General features: G+C 36.8%; 1 protein-coding gene across 4 annotated transcripts in view; it reads right to left on the bottom strand.

The window, feature by feature from the left end:
- Positions 1-1313: 1313 nt before the first annotated feature.
- The window catches only part of LOC137398950 (tyrosine-protein kinase Abl-like), a 69289-nt gene continuing 57090 nt past the window's right edge, over positions 1314-13512 (bottom strand). For 3 of the 4 annotated variants that reach the window (XM_068085116.1, XM_068085118.1, XM_068085117.1), the window contains 4 exons: positions 11904-12050; positions 9165-9315; positions 2117-2584; positions 1314-1931 (listed from right to left, as the gene is read on the bottom strand). In XM_068085116.1, coding sequence (XP_067941217.1) covers positions 1681-1931; positions 2117-2584; positions 9165-9315; positions 11904-12050 — 1017 coding nt within the window. In that variant the 3' untranslated portion in view covers positions 1314-1680. Of the gene's footprint in view, positions 1932-2116; positions 2585-9164; positions 9316-11903; positions 12051-13512 lie in introns of those variants that run through there. The other variant, XM_068085119.1, reaches the window with a different exon arrangement.

The raw sequence follows: 13512 nt of genomic DNA, 5'->3' as shown, positions 1-13512 counted from the left end.
CTTGACTCACCAGTGCCTCTACATATTATGAGCTTTTGAAGTACAACATAAAATTGAAGTGCAAACTTTACTGCATTACAAATTTAAACAATCACTACAATTTTATGCGCAAATATAAAGAATAGTGAAACTCTTAAATAAATAGAACATTCAAGTAATAAAAAAAGACAAAATAAATTATTAATAAACTTTCATAACAACAATTACAATTGGTTGTACATATAGTCTGTGCTCCATGCATACATAAAATATGTCAGGGTTGCCAAGATAAGGACTCCGTGACATACTTCACATAAAAAATTTATGAAACAAACCCCTCGGTTTACCCATTTATAGAAATTTATTTTTATTTATTATATTTTAGAGAATTTATAGAAATTCTCTAAATCTTCATATCATGAGAAAGATATTTTGTGTAGTTCTAAAAATTTACAGAAAGACAACAGTAAAGGTGTTCAAATGTGAAATAATTAGCCGTGGCTCGGTAGTTTGTTCTAGTACGATATGCAAGAGAAATGCATTGATGCAAATATGATAATCAAATAAAAACGATATAATGAATATAAATACTAAGTGAAAGACAAAAAAAGTCGCTTGTTGAATTAATAATAACGCTTACAGGTTATTGTTGAACCTCTTTAAAATTTTTCCAGAAATTGTAAAAAATAAAATGTAGGTAAAATATTTTTAAACTTTATATACAAGTAATAATTTACTCATTTACCCCTTAATCACAATTAAGTTGTCTTCTCTCTATCATGTGTACTTTGCTTCCTGTTAGCATATATACCAGCTACCTCGGAAGCCCTGATCAAATCTGTGATCATGAAGTTGCAACACTTACCATTGTAGCCTGTGATCTTCAGCTCCTAGTAATACTCAGTAACTAGTCAGGCATAAACCATTCATTCATAAGAATGGACTAGGTCTGGGTGCAATTTTTTGTTTACTGTGAAAACTGATTAAACAAAATGTCAGCTTTTCACTCGATCGATAACCAATCAAAGCCACCATTACCTCGGTACCAGCTCCACAAAAATTATTTGACTGCAAAAGGAAAGACAACAAAATTCTACTAATGGAGTGTTTTACATACTTGTTAGATTTTAGCAATATGGTAGCAGGTAGCAATACAAAACCCTTCACATTATTGCCATATCAGTGAGTAATAATGATATGGTAATAATGTGAAATCAATATTAGCAATCAACAATCAATATTACGGTGGATCAACTTCATATGCACCTCATGTTCCATATTTCACTTAGAGCCTATGTCAGACTCCCACAAGCTGGATGTCATCAAGACCAGACCACCAACATAGATATATATTGTGAATTTCTTTAAACAGGATTAAGTTATTATTATTTTATATAATCGCTAGAAAACCTAATAAAGAAAGAATAATTAAAATGATTTATCTACAAAAAATAATGCAACATCTGTAGCCAAGATGCGTGAAAGAAGGCTTCAAGGTCAAACAAATGTCACACGAGTATAACTCAACTATGAAAATATAACATGATATATTCTGCCGATACAAACAACAAAAATGAGCTATTTAGAGAAAAAAGAGAAAATTTCGACCGATGAGAGCCATGGCACACTGCCAGTACTTGTGCCAAGTACGTCAAGAAACGCTGCGACACGACACCGATGTGACATGCCTAGCAGGTGCCATCACCTCTGCACCGTCTGCACGAGCTGACTTAGAATCTTATTGGCCTGCTGCTTGAGTCCGGTGTTCTCCTGCTGGGTAGAGATCTGCTCCAGCTGTTTTATGCTGTCCTTATAGGCAAACTTGGAGTGTGAGGGCATCTGGTCGGTGTGCTCTCTGGCCAATTGGAGGAAAGGATGAAGATCTTTGGTCCAGCCGACTCTATTCGTATCTATGAGCGTCAGAGCCTCGTTTACCACACCCTGAGCACCAGCTAAAATATGTCATGAAAAGGATTGACTTAATGGTGACAGACAATTCTAAAAACCCCAAACTAAAGAATTCAAACATAAAGATAAGATGACTAAAGCTAAAGGATTCGAGGCTAAAAATGTCAATGACTTAATGCTACAATATAAATGGTACAGAACTCCATCCTAAATGAATTATTTTACTCACAGGACGCTAGTCCGTCCTCTTCCACAATGCTGGTTGGCTTTCTAGGTGGCTTGGGTTTGACCTTTGGAAAGACCGGTTTGGCATTCTTTTGTATCGGTCTACCAAGTGGGGCCGACTCCCCCGAAGGAGATTCTATAGAGGAAAGAGAGTTGGGCCGAGGTTTTACCTCCATTACTGGCCGTGCAGTTCGTGAGTCATGTGCAGACATCTTCCTATTTAGGTTACCCAACAGCTTCGACCGACGTTTCTCTAAAGATTGAAACTGCGAGTCGTCCATTGAGCTCTCTTCTAAATTGTCATTAATCGACTCATCGGTCGGAGGTTTAGAATTTAATGTGAGTATGGTCTGATTATCCCTGTGCTTCAGTTCTAGAGTAGGCTGAGTAGAAGGAGCGGAGCTTATATCAAATGAGCCAGTCTCCGCCCCTGAAGTCAGTTGTGTTGTGGAAGAATTAGGCCTTAAAGCACCTGCAATGAAAAGAGATATAAACGAAAAAATGGGTGTGGCCATAATGTAGAGAAATTTCACGAGGAAAAAAATATTTTTTAAAAGAAAATTTTAAGGCTTTTGGCAACAAATTAAGGAGAACTTTGCCACTTGTTTTGACTTTGTGTCAAGCATAGACGATTTTTTTCTTTGCAGCAGGACCTTGCTGTGGAAGTAAAGTGCAAAAAACTGATTTAAATTATCCTAGAAGGTGCAGACCCCCCTAACTTACCATAAAACTACCGTAATCATGGAACCTAAACCAAGCATAAATAATGAAAAAAAAGGGAAAAGTTGTCGATTAACGAACTGACAAGAAAAAGCTGTCGATACAAATCACAGTTACTATACATTAATTAAATAAAAGTTTTTTCATTTTTGTAATTCCACAGGGGTGAGTTTGGGAAGATTTTGAAGCAGATTAGGCAATTTACATGTATTTTACTGTTCGTATAACGTAAAAACCCTATAATTTAAATGTTATCAAAATGGATTATTTACATTGTAGGGGTGTCTACTGTACTCGTAAAGCATAATCATTGAAAAGCAATCGGGATCTGCCATTGGCCAATAGGCAATTCGATTACAAGCTAGCACATGCGATTGGTTATTGCGAATTAAACATGCAAATTTTTCAGGCAATACCACAGTTATTGCAGTCATTGGATTAAAACGTTTTAGCCTTTTCCATTATGAAGGGCCAAAAGGGTGAGTTTGGGAAGATCTTGGAATGCATTAGACAATTTACATGTATTTAATATTTATATAACGTAAAATCCCTCAACAGTCTCATTCCTTTAGTCATTTAGTTTATCATTTTCCTTTTTGAGAGGTTAGAGGGGTGAGATTTAAATTTCCAGAAACATGGCTAAAATCTCGAGTACATTTTTGCCCAGAAATAACAGGAAACCATTATGAGACAAACAGCTAAGGACAGTCAGGGGCTAGTTCCTTGCAAAGCGGTTTTTTATCATTTGGAGTTTGCAGCGGTGCGGGCCATTGACAAACAAAAATAACTCTATAATTACTAACTATTGAGTTGATTAAGGAGGGTACAAGTTGGAAACACTTTCTTTTCTTTTTCACTTTAGCTTCGTCTGAGGATTTTATAGAACTTAGTTTATTATAGCCTAAGAATTTAATATTTAACCAAAAATAAAACTACAGTAATCACAGGCTACTTCACGGTTCGTGGTTTCAGTACTTTGAGGTTACAAAATGTTTGTTAAAAAAATATAAGAAAATTAATCACAAAAAACATTAAATAAAATTGAAATGCATAAATAAATATACATACATAAAATACATTACAAACGTGACTTCCTTTTCACAATGAACCCAGTTAACTACAAGTACGAATATTCAAGCCAGATGAAGTTCAAACTACGCCTGTACTATCTAAGTGCATTCTCTGGCTTGAAATACTGAGATTGAAGTTTATATATAACCTGAAAGTCAATCAAGATAACTACATTTTACTTACTTATAAAGGAAAGTAGTTGAATCCCCAACATTAAACGATTAATAAAAAAGTTTTTGCTCAAAAAAAATATTTTTAATCAACAAATACAACAGTTGTCATTCTAACCTTCAAATGAAGATGTTTGTTTATATCTGTGTAATTCATACTGTACCAGCCGCAGTACCTACTACAGCTCTATATTGCTGCAATAGCATTGTTAACCATGTTAGTTTAGACATTTTTTCAAGTATGGGCACGCATTTCTCTTCTGGTATGACTTCACGCATAACACTAGCTGCAGTGTTAAGCATGAAGCAATGAAAGATTGGTAAATGTGATAAGTATGTGCACAATTTATTCCATGGTATGGCCAGTTAGACAGTGTAATGTATTGGATGAATGCGTCGGCAGAACTGGAGGTTTGTAAGTTTAAATCTGATGAGCAGCGGATTTTTCTTTCCTATGTGTTTGACACTAAAGCTGGACATACGGACACTGAGATTTATAATCGACTAGCTGGATGCCCGGCGTTACACTGGTAATTAAAAAGTTTCTGTACAAAACATTTACTTTCAATCAACATATTCAACATCAACATTTACCATTCTGACTTTGAAATGTAGGTGGTTATGTCCGTGCTATTTTCGTTTACTGTGTTGATGTCTGTCCAATTTATACCGTACCAACTGCAGTGCCAATTACAGATCTATACTGATTGCAATAGTCTTGTTGGCTACATGAGTTTACGCATTTTTCTCCACTTATCGGCATGCATTTTTCTTCTGGTATAGCTATACAGATTTTCTTCTGTTACGCCTTTACGCATAAGCTAGTTGCAGAGTTCAACATGAAGCCATAAAAGATTGGCATGTATTCTACGTACCAAATTTATTCCATGATATAGCCAGTTGTAGAAGGAAGTGTATCGGATAAATGGATACCACAGAACTAGAGGTTGTGAGTTCAAATCCAGTTTGCAGCAAATATTTTATTCTTAAAACTTTATCGCCATAGCTGGACAGACGGAAGTACAGACGGACAAACATTGAGATTAATATATATTGATAAAGATAACGAAATACAATGTGTTTAAAACAGTTTTGGGGTTAAGATGTTAAAATTTGGCTCATACATACACTTTTAAAAATTAGTTTCTATTTATCGCAGGGATTCCGGCCCCTTTAATTGTGAAAAGTGAGGGTTTACTGTATCTTTGTATGGTTATTTCAAATAAGTATTTTTGTGTGGAGATGAATCCGGGTCTATTGCGTAACACAGTCTATGAACCGAATATTATTATATTACTATTACAAGTTTGAAAGTCACCAAAATTTAATACTTATTCAATTTTTGCCAAATCTTCTATAACTCAGCTGATATGAAGCAGTAATACCAACATGAACATAAGATTGCGCAAATGAAAGACAAATCCGAAAATCATCAAACTAAGAAAGCATTCATCATTTAAGATAGTACCGTACTTTTCGGACTATTAGCCGCTACTTTTTTTGTTGATTTGAGCCATGCGGCTTATATAAGGGTGCGGCTATTCTGTGGCTTTTTCTTTCACCGCTAGGGCGGATTAACCAGAATCTCCAGTTAGTGCTTCTCTAGTGACGAAAGAAAATACGAAACAATGCCTAACGATACTGTTCCGTTAGGCACTAGGTTAAAAAGCGTCAGTTAATACGAAACAGTGCCGGTAGACACTGTTCCGTTTTAAACTGCAAAGTTGCCGCTGTGTTAAAAAGCAACGCCATGTGTCCTGCGGCCTGTACAAAGATGCGGTCTATGTATTGATTTATTATCGTTTGGAAAATAAAGCAGATGCTGAAGCAGTAATACCAACATGAACATAAGATTGCGCAAATGGAAGACAAATCCGAAAATCATCAAACTAAGAAAGCATTCATCATTTAAGATAGTACAGCTATCTTATTATTTTACAAGGCTGCGAGAGACTGTTAAGGTGTAAACACACTAGGCGATTTTATCGCGAGCATCATGAGGAGGGCGGAGATATCGCTAGCGTGTGCATAAACACACTTGAGCGAATCACTAGCAAGCGATATAATGGGCACGCCCACAAACTGCCAATAAAATTCTGTATCATTAGTTTCTTCGGAGTTGTTAATAAATTTAGGTCAGTCAATATGGCGCCGTCTAGGCGACAACGTAAACAACTTACGCATTTGTTATTAAACCTATCTCACTTTCACGGATTGTACACTGCCTACACTACAAGGAGACATAAGAAAAATGATTATTGCATTTTTAACTGTAATATTTTTCACTATTTTTATACATATTTTATTTTGTAGTGGTTTTTTATATTTAGGCCTAATGTATTAAATATTTACCGTTCTCAAGATGGTCAACCTGTGCAACGATTGATTCCAAATGTTGGTTTTCAACTTGGATTTTTTGTAATTTTTGTTTGTTATGGTGCACATGACTGGGAGTGCTATTATCAAATTTATGAACAATTCAGTGCTCGTTCTGAAGATGTTTCAATATTAACAAAATAGCAAATTGTCGCTGCTGTACGTTGGTGAACATCGATAAGAAATAATTACCCGCCATAAAATTGCATTCTGGTAAAATGCAACCAATCGAAATGCATCTCGCTAGCGATAAAGTTGTGCAGAGAAAGTCTAGCGTTATCGCTCTGGATGAGCACGCGGGGTGAATTCTAGCGCAGATTAGCGCCACGCAGCGCGATATCGCTCTAAGTATCGCCTAGTGTGTTTATACCTTTAGATGCGCCAATAACATGCAGAGAATAGGTACACACACAATAAATACAAAAGATACAAGGCAAAGGTGTTAGTGTGCTGGACAGTGAAGCCCATGGTTCTAGATTTGAACCCTGAATGATGCAATATTTTTCCTGGCCTCTAAATGGCGCGACAGACGGACACGGCTCTTATTATAGCAAATTTTTTTTACCCGATTTACACACAGAGTTTCGTTCCTCGAGAGATTTTTAGTTAATAGAGTTTACTGATCCGATGTTTCCGAGATTGAGAGTGACACGGTCTATTAGATGTCATTTCTCACACTGATAGACTCTAAGGAACTCTCCAACACCTCTCTGAAGATTGTTTCAAAAAATCGATGAAAGGGAGCTGATTCGCACCAAACATAATCGTGTGAGGTTTTTTCTTACAATAACATCGAACAATAACACAGTATAACAGTTAACATCAATTGTTAACATCAAAAGGCATCACCTAACACACAGAGACGCAGTTGGTAGACCACAATTTTTTCTATTTTTCACAGACACCAAGACTAAAATTATAAATGTTATTGCGAAGGAAGGGCAGCACGACTCCCGCAGGCGCAGATGTCAGGGTCGCAGTGACCCTGGAAGCAGAAATGGTCGGTTAGTACAGAACCCTATAATTAACACTCCTATCAGTAGCCAGCTATTAACAGTAGCGGGTGAGACATATAGAGGAGGGAAGAGTGAATGAATCTCATGAAACTGAAAGGTTATAGTTGTAGCCATTTGTAACCGCTAGTTAGCCTCCAAACCTACTAGTACAGATACGAGGGAGGAACCTTTTAAATTGTGTGTGTAAATATTTGTGGCATAAAGCTAGAGGAGTGTCAAGCTGGTTTCCCTGCTGCGCAAGGCTTTGTATTAATTCCGCAATCATCAGGGCTAGCGATGTAAAAATTATGCTCCTACCTCTTTTTTTAAGAGATTTCCACCAGAGGGAGCCAGCTGGGACAACACAGAGCAGATATGTTAGTCTCAAAGCAGTATAACATCCCTAGTGTCAAATAGCTACCGTACAATTATACATGGAAGAATTTAGCATGTATATAATGCTGTGAAGGTGACAACGAGAGATATATATTAAGTTGTATTTAAAACACAGAATTAGGCGGAACAGGATTGAGTTTACAACACATGAAAGAGAGTATATTATACTTGTAAAGGAATACATGGTATAGGGAATAGATAGCATGCAAGAATATACCCTGAAAGTGGCAGAGATTATGGCAGAAATTGCTGTATGTTCCATCCCTGGAAGTGATGGAATATACAGCCAATTGTTCCATCACTTCCAGTGATGGAACATTACAGATTACAAGCTAGCACATCCTGATGTTGGGTGATGTCCTTTTGGCAAATGTTCCATCATTTCCAGTGATGGAACATACAGCCAAAGAGACAGAATATACAGTGAAGTGTACCAAGGTGTGTTTACACTTGGTAATAATGACTAGTCATTTTTAGACAGACCTCTCAGGACAATTAAAATGAATAATCAGCAGGCGCTGTCAAATTTGGTAACTTACGGTGTTGACCAATCAAATTCACTTCTAGAACAGCCAATAGAAATAACCAATTAATGCTAAACATATTCGTTTCTTATACAGAAATTAACAGCGAGGCAAAATTTGCGTGAAATAATTTGGTCACATCGATACAGTAGACGCTCCAATAACGTAAGCTTCCTATTACGTAAATTACACACAATTTTTATAATAATATACTTTTGTTTCCCTAAAGTTATTTTAGACATATCCAATTTTTTTCCTTTGTAGCATAGACCTTTTCATTTATAAAAAGGTAAAAAACTTGACTTAAACTCACATTGAAAGCATACACTCCCCTTAACTTAACGTAAAATTACCAAACTCATGGACCATAAAGCATGTGAAACTGACAAGAAAAAGTTGTCGATACAACCCACGGTTACAGTAATTAAATTTTTTATAATTTTTGAAGGGTTACAGCGGTGAGTTTGGGAAGATTTTGAAGAAGATTTAGACAATTTACATGTATTTTACTGCTCTTATAATGTAAAACCCCTATAGCTAAACGTTCTCAGAACGGATTATTTGCATGGTAGGGGTGTCTACTGTACTCGTAAAGCATAATCATTGAAAAGCAATCGGGATCTGCCATTGGCCAATAGGCAGATCGATTACAAGCTAGCACATGCGGTTGGTTATTGCGAATTACACATGCAAGTTTTTCAGGCAATTCAAAACTAGAGAATTGCCCCAAAACACCAGATGTAAATGTAATTTTAGAGCACAAGAAAAGCACAATCAGTGTCCAATGGATCAATGCCTACCGGTTTCACACCGTTCCTGATCAGCACCAGTCTCGGCTCCACCACCACTAGATCTGTTAGGTTTTCTAGGGGGGACAGCAGTAAGCCCGGCTCGTCGAGCATTGTTAAACTCTTCAGCTAACTGGTGCGACAGTGGCTCTGCTTGGCCATTCTGGAGGAGATAACAGCGTGTGAATGCTAGCAGCAAGCACCAAGCAAACGTTGTCACTTTTTTGCTTAATTTAGCGGCACTACTATCATTGGGTTTCCATAGCCTGGGGTCTTAGACATTATTAGACAGGCTTTTAGTATTTTAATTCAGCTTGAGAATTTCCAAGATAGAAGAGTTGTCTGCACTCCGTATTACATAACACGATATACAATTGGAGCATATCACGGACTCCATAAAATTAAGAAATTTCTTGTGTGACATATAAATGTTTTTGGCCAATCAATTCTCTCCTTAGTTTGGCTTAGCAGTGTAGAAACAATATCAAACAGGCTCCATATCTTCCTTTTATCGTCTGATTAAACTCGTGGACCACAAGCAAACAAGTGTGAGTGATAATAGTGGGGAGACATGAAAGAAAGCTAAGCTATCCTTAGAATTAGAGCAAGAAATTCTAAAAAAAACATGAGTGAACAACTTCAGAGAAATTTAGAACTCTCCGAAGCTGTCCAGTGGTTATTGCGAAAAAGAAAAGCAAGCCAAGAAAAGAAAGCACGAAACCAGAGGAAGTTAAAATGGTAGCCACGACAATCAAACATAAAATATAACAACATCAAATATTAGAGCAAAAATGTTATGACAACTCCAAGTTCTCATAGTCCAAGTTAGATTAGCGAGACATCTCTATCACCTCCCCTAACCATACCGTCAGTTTTCAGACTAAACCTCTACTCGCCTGTCTTTATCAGAGGGCAAAATGCAAATTGAAACCTCTTTGTACAGATTATTAACTATTTCTTTCATTTAATTTAGTCCAGTTTTATATAATGCATTCACATAAATGTTATATAACTGGCTAAAATGTTCATCACAGTTTTTCTGTGGAATATGAAACCAATTAAACGAGGTATAACAAAGTTTCATGTGAAACCTTGATCTGACATACGCACGGCCTTTTCAACATATGAATAAAATCTGAGAATGGATCAAGTGAGGTTTCACAACAATATAAACGATATATTTTTATGGCATCTCAGGACTGTGTGCGTGTCACATGGCAATTCTACCAAACAGCATGTTGAACACCAACTTCATCTGACCAGATCATAAACATATCGAACATGGTCTCCGTATATATAGCCAAGTCTTATTTTAACTTATCTTTGTGTTATAAGAAAACCTTCTGCTACCTTATTATCAATTTTTGTTAGGGTTTCTGACAAGGCAGACAACTAACATTTGAAGACAATGCATGAGGTTCTACTTTCCTATTCACACAGTAAGTAAAACCTTGTCTACCCCACTATCCCGTTTCCAGTGTAGATCTTATAACAGATTTGCCTGTGTTCCGCTAAAACCATGTGATTAATAACATGGCTGCTGTTATCACCTTTTTTCAAAAAGAACTCTTTAGCAAATTTACCCACAATTCACTCAGTCATGCTATATGGGGAAAACAACTTGCTTTTATAAAATAATTGCCCGTATAATCTTTGAATTCATAACTATAAAAATAGGATTTATTCCATGGGTAAGATAAGACAACTACAACCAGATTACAGGACATATGAGTGTAAGAACATAGCTATGATTTTAACTATAAGGTAACATTATTTTTAACTTATTATATTATGTATTAGTTGCAATTTTATGTTTCACTAATTTATTCGTCTTACAAAATAACATAGCAATAGCTAATCATTCCATGTGTTGCATCTGATAACTATTTGGTTGGCTATAAGTATTTGAGCCAATTGCTGATAGGTTTACCGTAAATGAGCAGACTAATGATTGGTCAAGTATAGGCCTGACTGGCCAATTATAAATGCCGATTGATATATGCTAAGAAAACAGATTGTTGATTAGTCCTCTGCTCATGACAAATGAGTATTTGGAGAGAGCTGACTGAAGGCATAGGAAATGACCTTATTGCGCCATGGCAACAAAGGCACTACTAAAACTTTTATCAACAATACTAAAGTCTGGTACACAGTATATCGCCGTACGCAAAAGTTGTCCACTGGGCTATTATTCATCGACTATGTGAAATGTAAACCGATGTAATCGTCGAGGCAACGCGGATACGTCGGGAAATATTGCAGCTGGCAAACTTTCCAGTTAGTCCGATGAGCATCCACGATAGCTTGCGTAATGTACACCTTTTCATCGATGGAGATTGGCCATCACGGATTGCTTGATCTATATTTTCTTTCACGACCATAGGCGCCGGACTAGTATTTCTTCATTTCAGCCACTGCATTGTGTAATGAGAATGCTACAGTGTGGACTATTTGACGATGTAAACGCAGTGGGTTTGTAAAAATGTGAACATTATTATCGCAGACGATCACCTTAGTATTGTGTGATTAACACCAACATACTGTGATATAGTGTAAACCAGCCTATAGCAATAAACTGCATGCAGCAGGTTGCATCAACTATAAAGCGATGATTTGATGCACAAATGAGCATGAAAGCTAAGAGCAAGTGCTTGCCGAGCGGGCTCCTTGCAAATCTGTGCGTGTGGAGGTGAACTGTGGAGAGAGCAAGCTGTAGTGACACGTACGAGGCAGTGCTACAATCTGACTCACCTGTTTACCACTAGAAGGGGGTTGTAGAGGTGGAGGGGGAAAGTGAATACTCGCTTGACTAGAAGATGGATGGTGTGAAGAAGGTTCCGGCATTGGTTCGCTAGCTCTACCTTCTACTCGTTGCACCGTAATACCCGGGCCGTCAGGCTGTAGACAAATTAACTAACTGGGTGAACAAGAATCAGGCTATCTGGACTACTTGCGGAGAGAGCAAGGTTTTTCTAGCATTTTTAAATGCTACAGGGCTGCCTAGTCAAACTTTCCGGCAGTTCCTTTTGCTAACATTTTTTTTTGTTTTCTTATATACATTTTGAAGCATTATCTCATGATAACGCAATAAACCCACAGACACACAATTGCACTATCACCCTATAATATGATTGGGGCAAACAGCTGGTCCATAAAACAAACTTAATTTAAATGAATGTTATGAAAGGTCATACAGAACTAACAAGTGACACATTAAATTGCCAAAAGCTTCCAGATCATTCTGGAAGCTTCTGGCAATTCTGGGGTGGGAGGGGCTTCTGAATGAAAGAAAAGCTAATAAACATCTGGACACACCTCCAATCATTTTGGTCCGCTATTTGCAGAAATCTACCAAACATAAAGCTTGACTCTTCGCTTACCACAAGCAATCGTATGGCCATAGGAGATTTAGTGGGCTTCACACAAAATGCTTTTGATTAGTAATTCTAGTAATTCTAGTTTATTAATTAGCCTATCATATCTATACTTTAATGAAAAGAAACAATTATCTGCATGTGTTGAACCAATAGAAAACATGTTTACAACCTGAGTGTAGTTGCACTTTGCAAAAACTTAATTTTTAATAGCAATTTTTTCTTAGCAATGACCAGTCGAGTCAGCTGCTTACAGCTATGGAGACTTCAATCATGTTAGATCTATGGATGATTTTTGCTGGTCAACAGTGCTACGAAGAGTAATTATTTCATTTTTAACAGTCATAATAATGCTTTAGGCTATAATAATATTGACAAGTATCGATAATAATATTGATAGCTTGTCTGACTCGGACACGCTCACAATAGAATAAAAAGCTAAAAAAGTGTTTGAGCCCATCCTGCAATACATTTGCGACATTTCTATGGCATCAGTTGATGTAAAACTTTATGCTCATTAAACTGATATCGAAATATTTTTTTATAGATAGTTTGGTTCGAAAGCTATGACAACTTGCATGAGCCCTCATAAATATTAGGTATTACCGAATATGTAATTATGACCAAGTAACAAAATTAATCTGGTAGTGAAAGAAGTAATGGACAGAAAAGCAATTAAACATTGATGGATATCAAGAGCCGTCTTGCAAAATCAAACCTGTCACCTTGAGACACCTTAAAATGTCAATAAAACGAAGCACCCTTAGTACTGCAGGAATGTAAACATCCGTATATGGATCAAGGATTTCGTAATGGACGTGGTAATCACTTTTTCAAATACTGCAGAATCCAATGAAATTGTTAGCACGCATGGAATGTGTTGATCATAAAATACCTCTGCATTAGCCCTTTCACTGCCAAGCATGTACAAAATTGGGTATCTGCCAAGTGCCAGCCATTTTACCGAAAACTGCCGATATTGCTTC

The sequence above is a fragment of the Watersipora subatra genome, chromosome 6, assembly GCF_963576615.1.
Source record: "Watersipora subatra chromosome 6, tzWatSuba1.1, whole genome shotgun sequence".
NCBI lineage: Eukaryota > Metazoa > Bryozoa > Gymnolaemata > Cheilostomatida > Watersiporidae > Watersipora > Watersipora subatra.
Note: the sequence above shows the minus strand (reverse complement) of the source record. Positions and strands in the feature narration are given on the sequence as shown.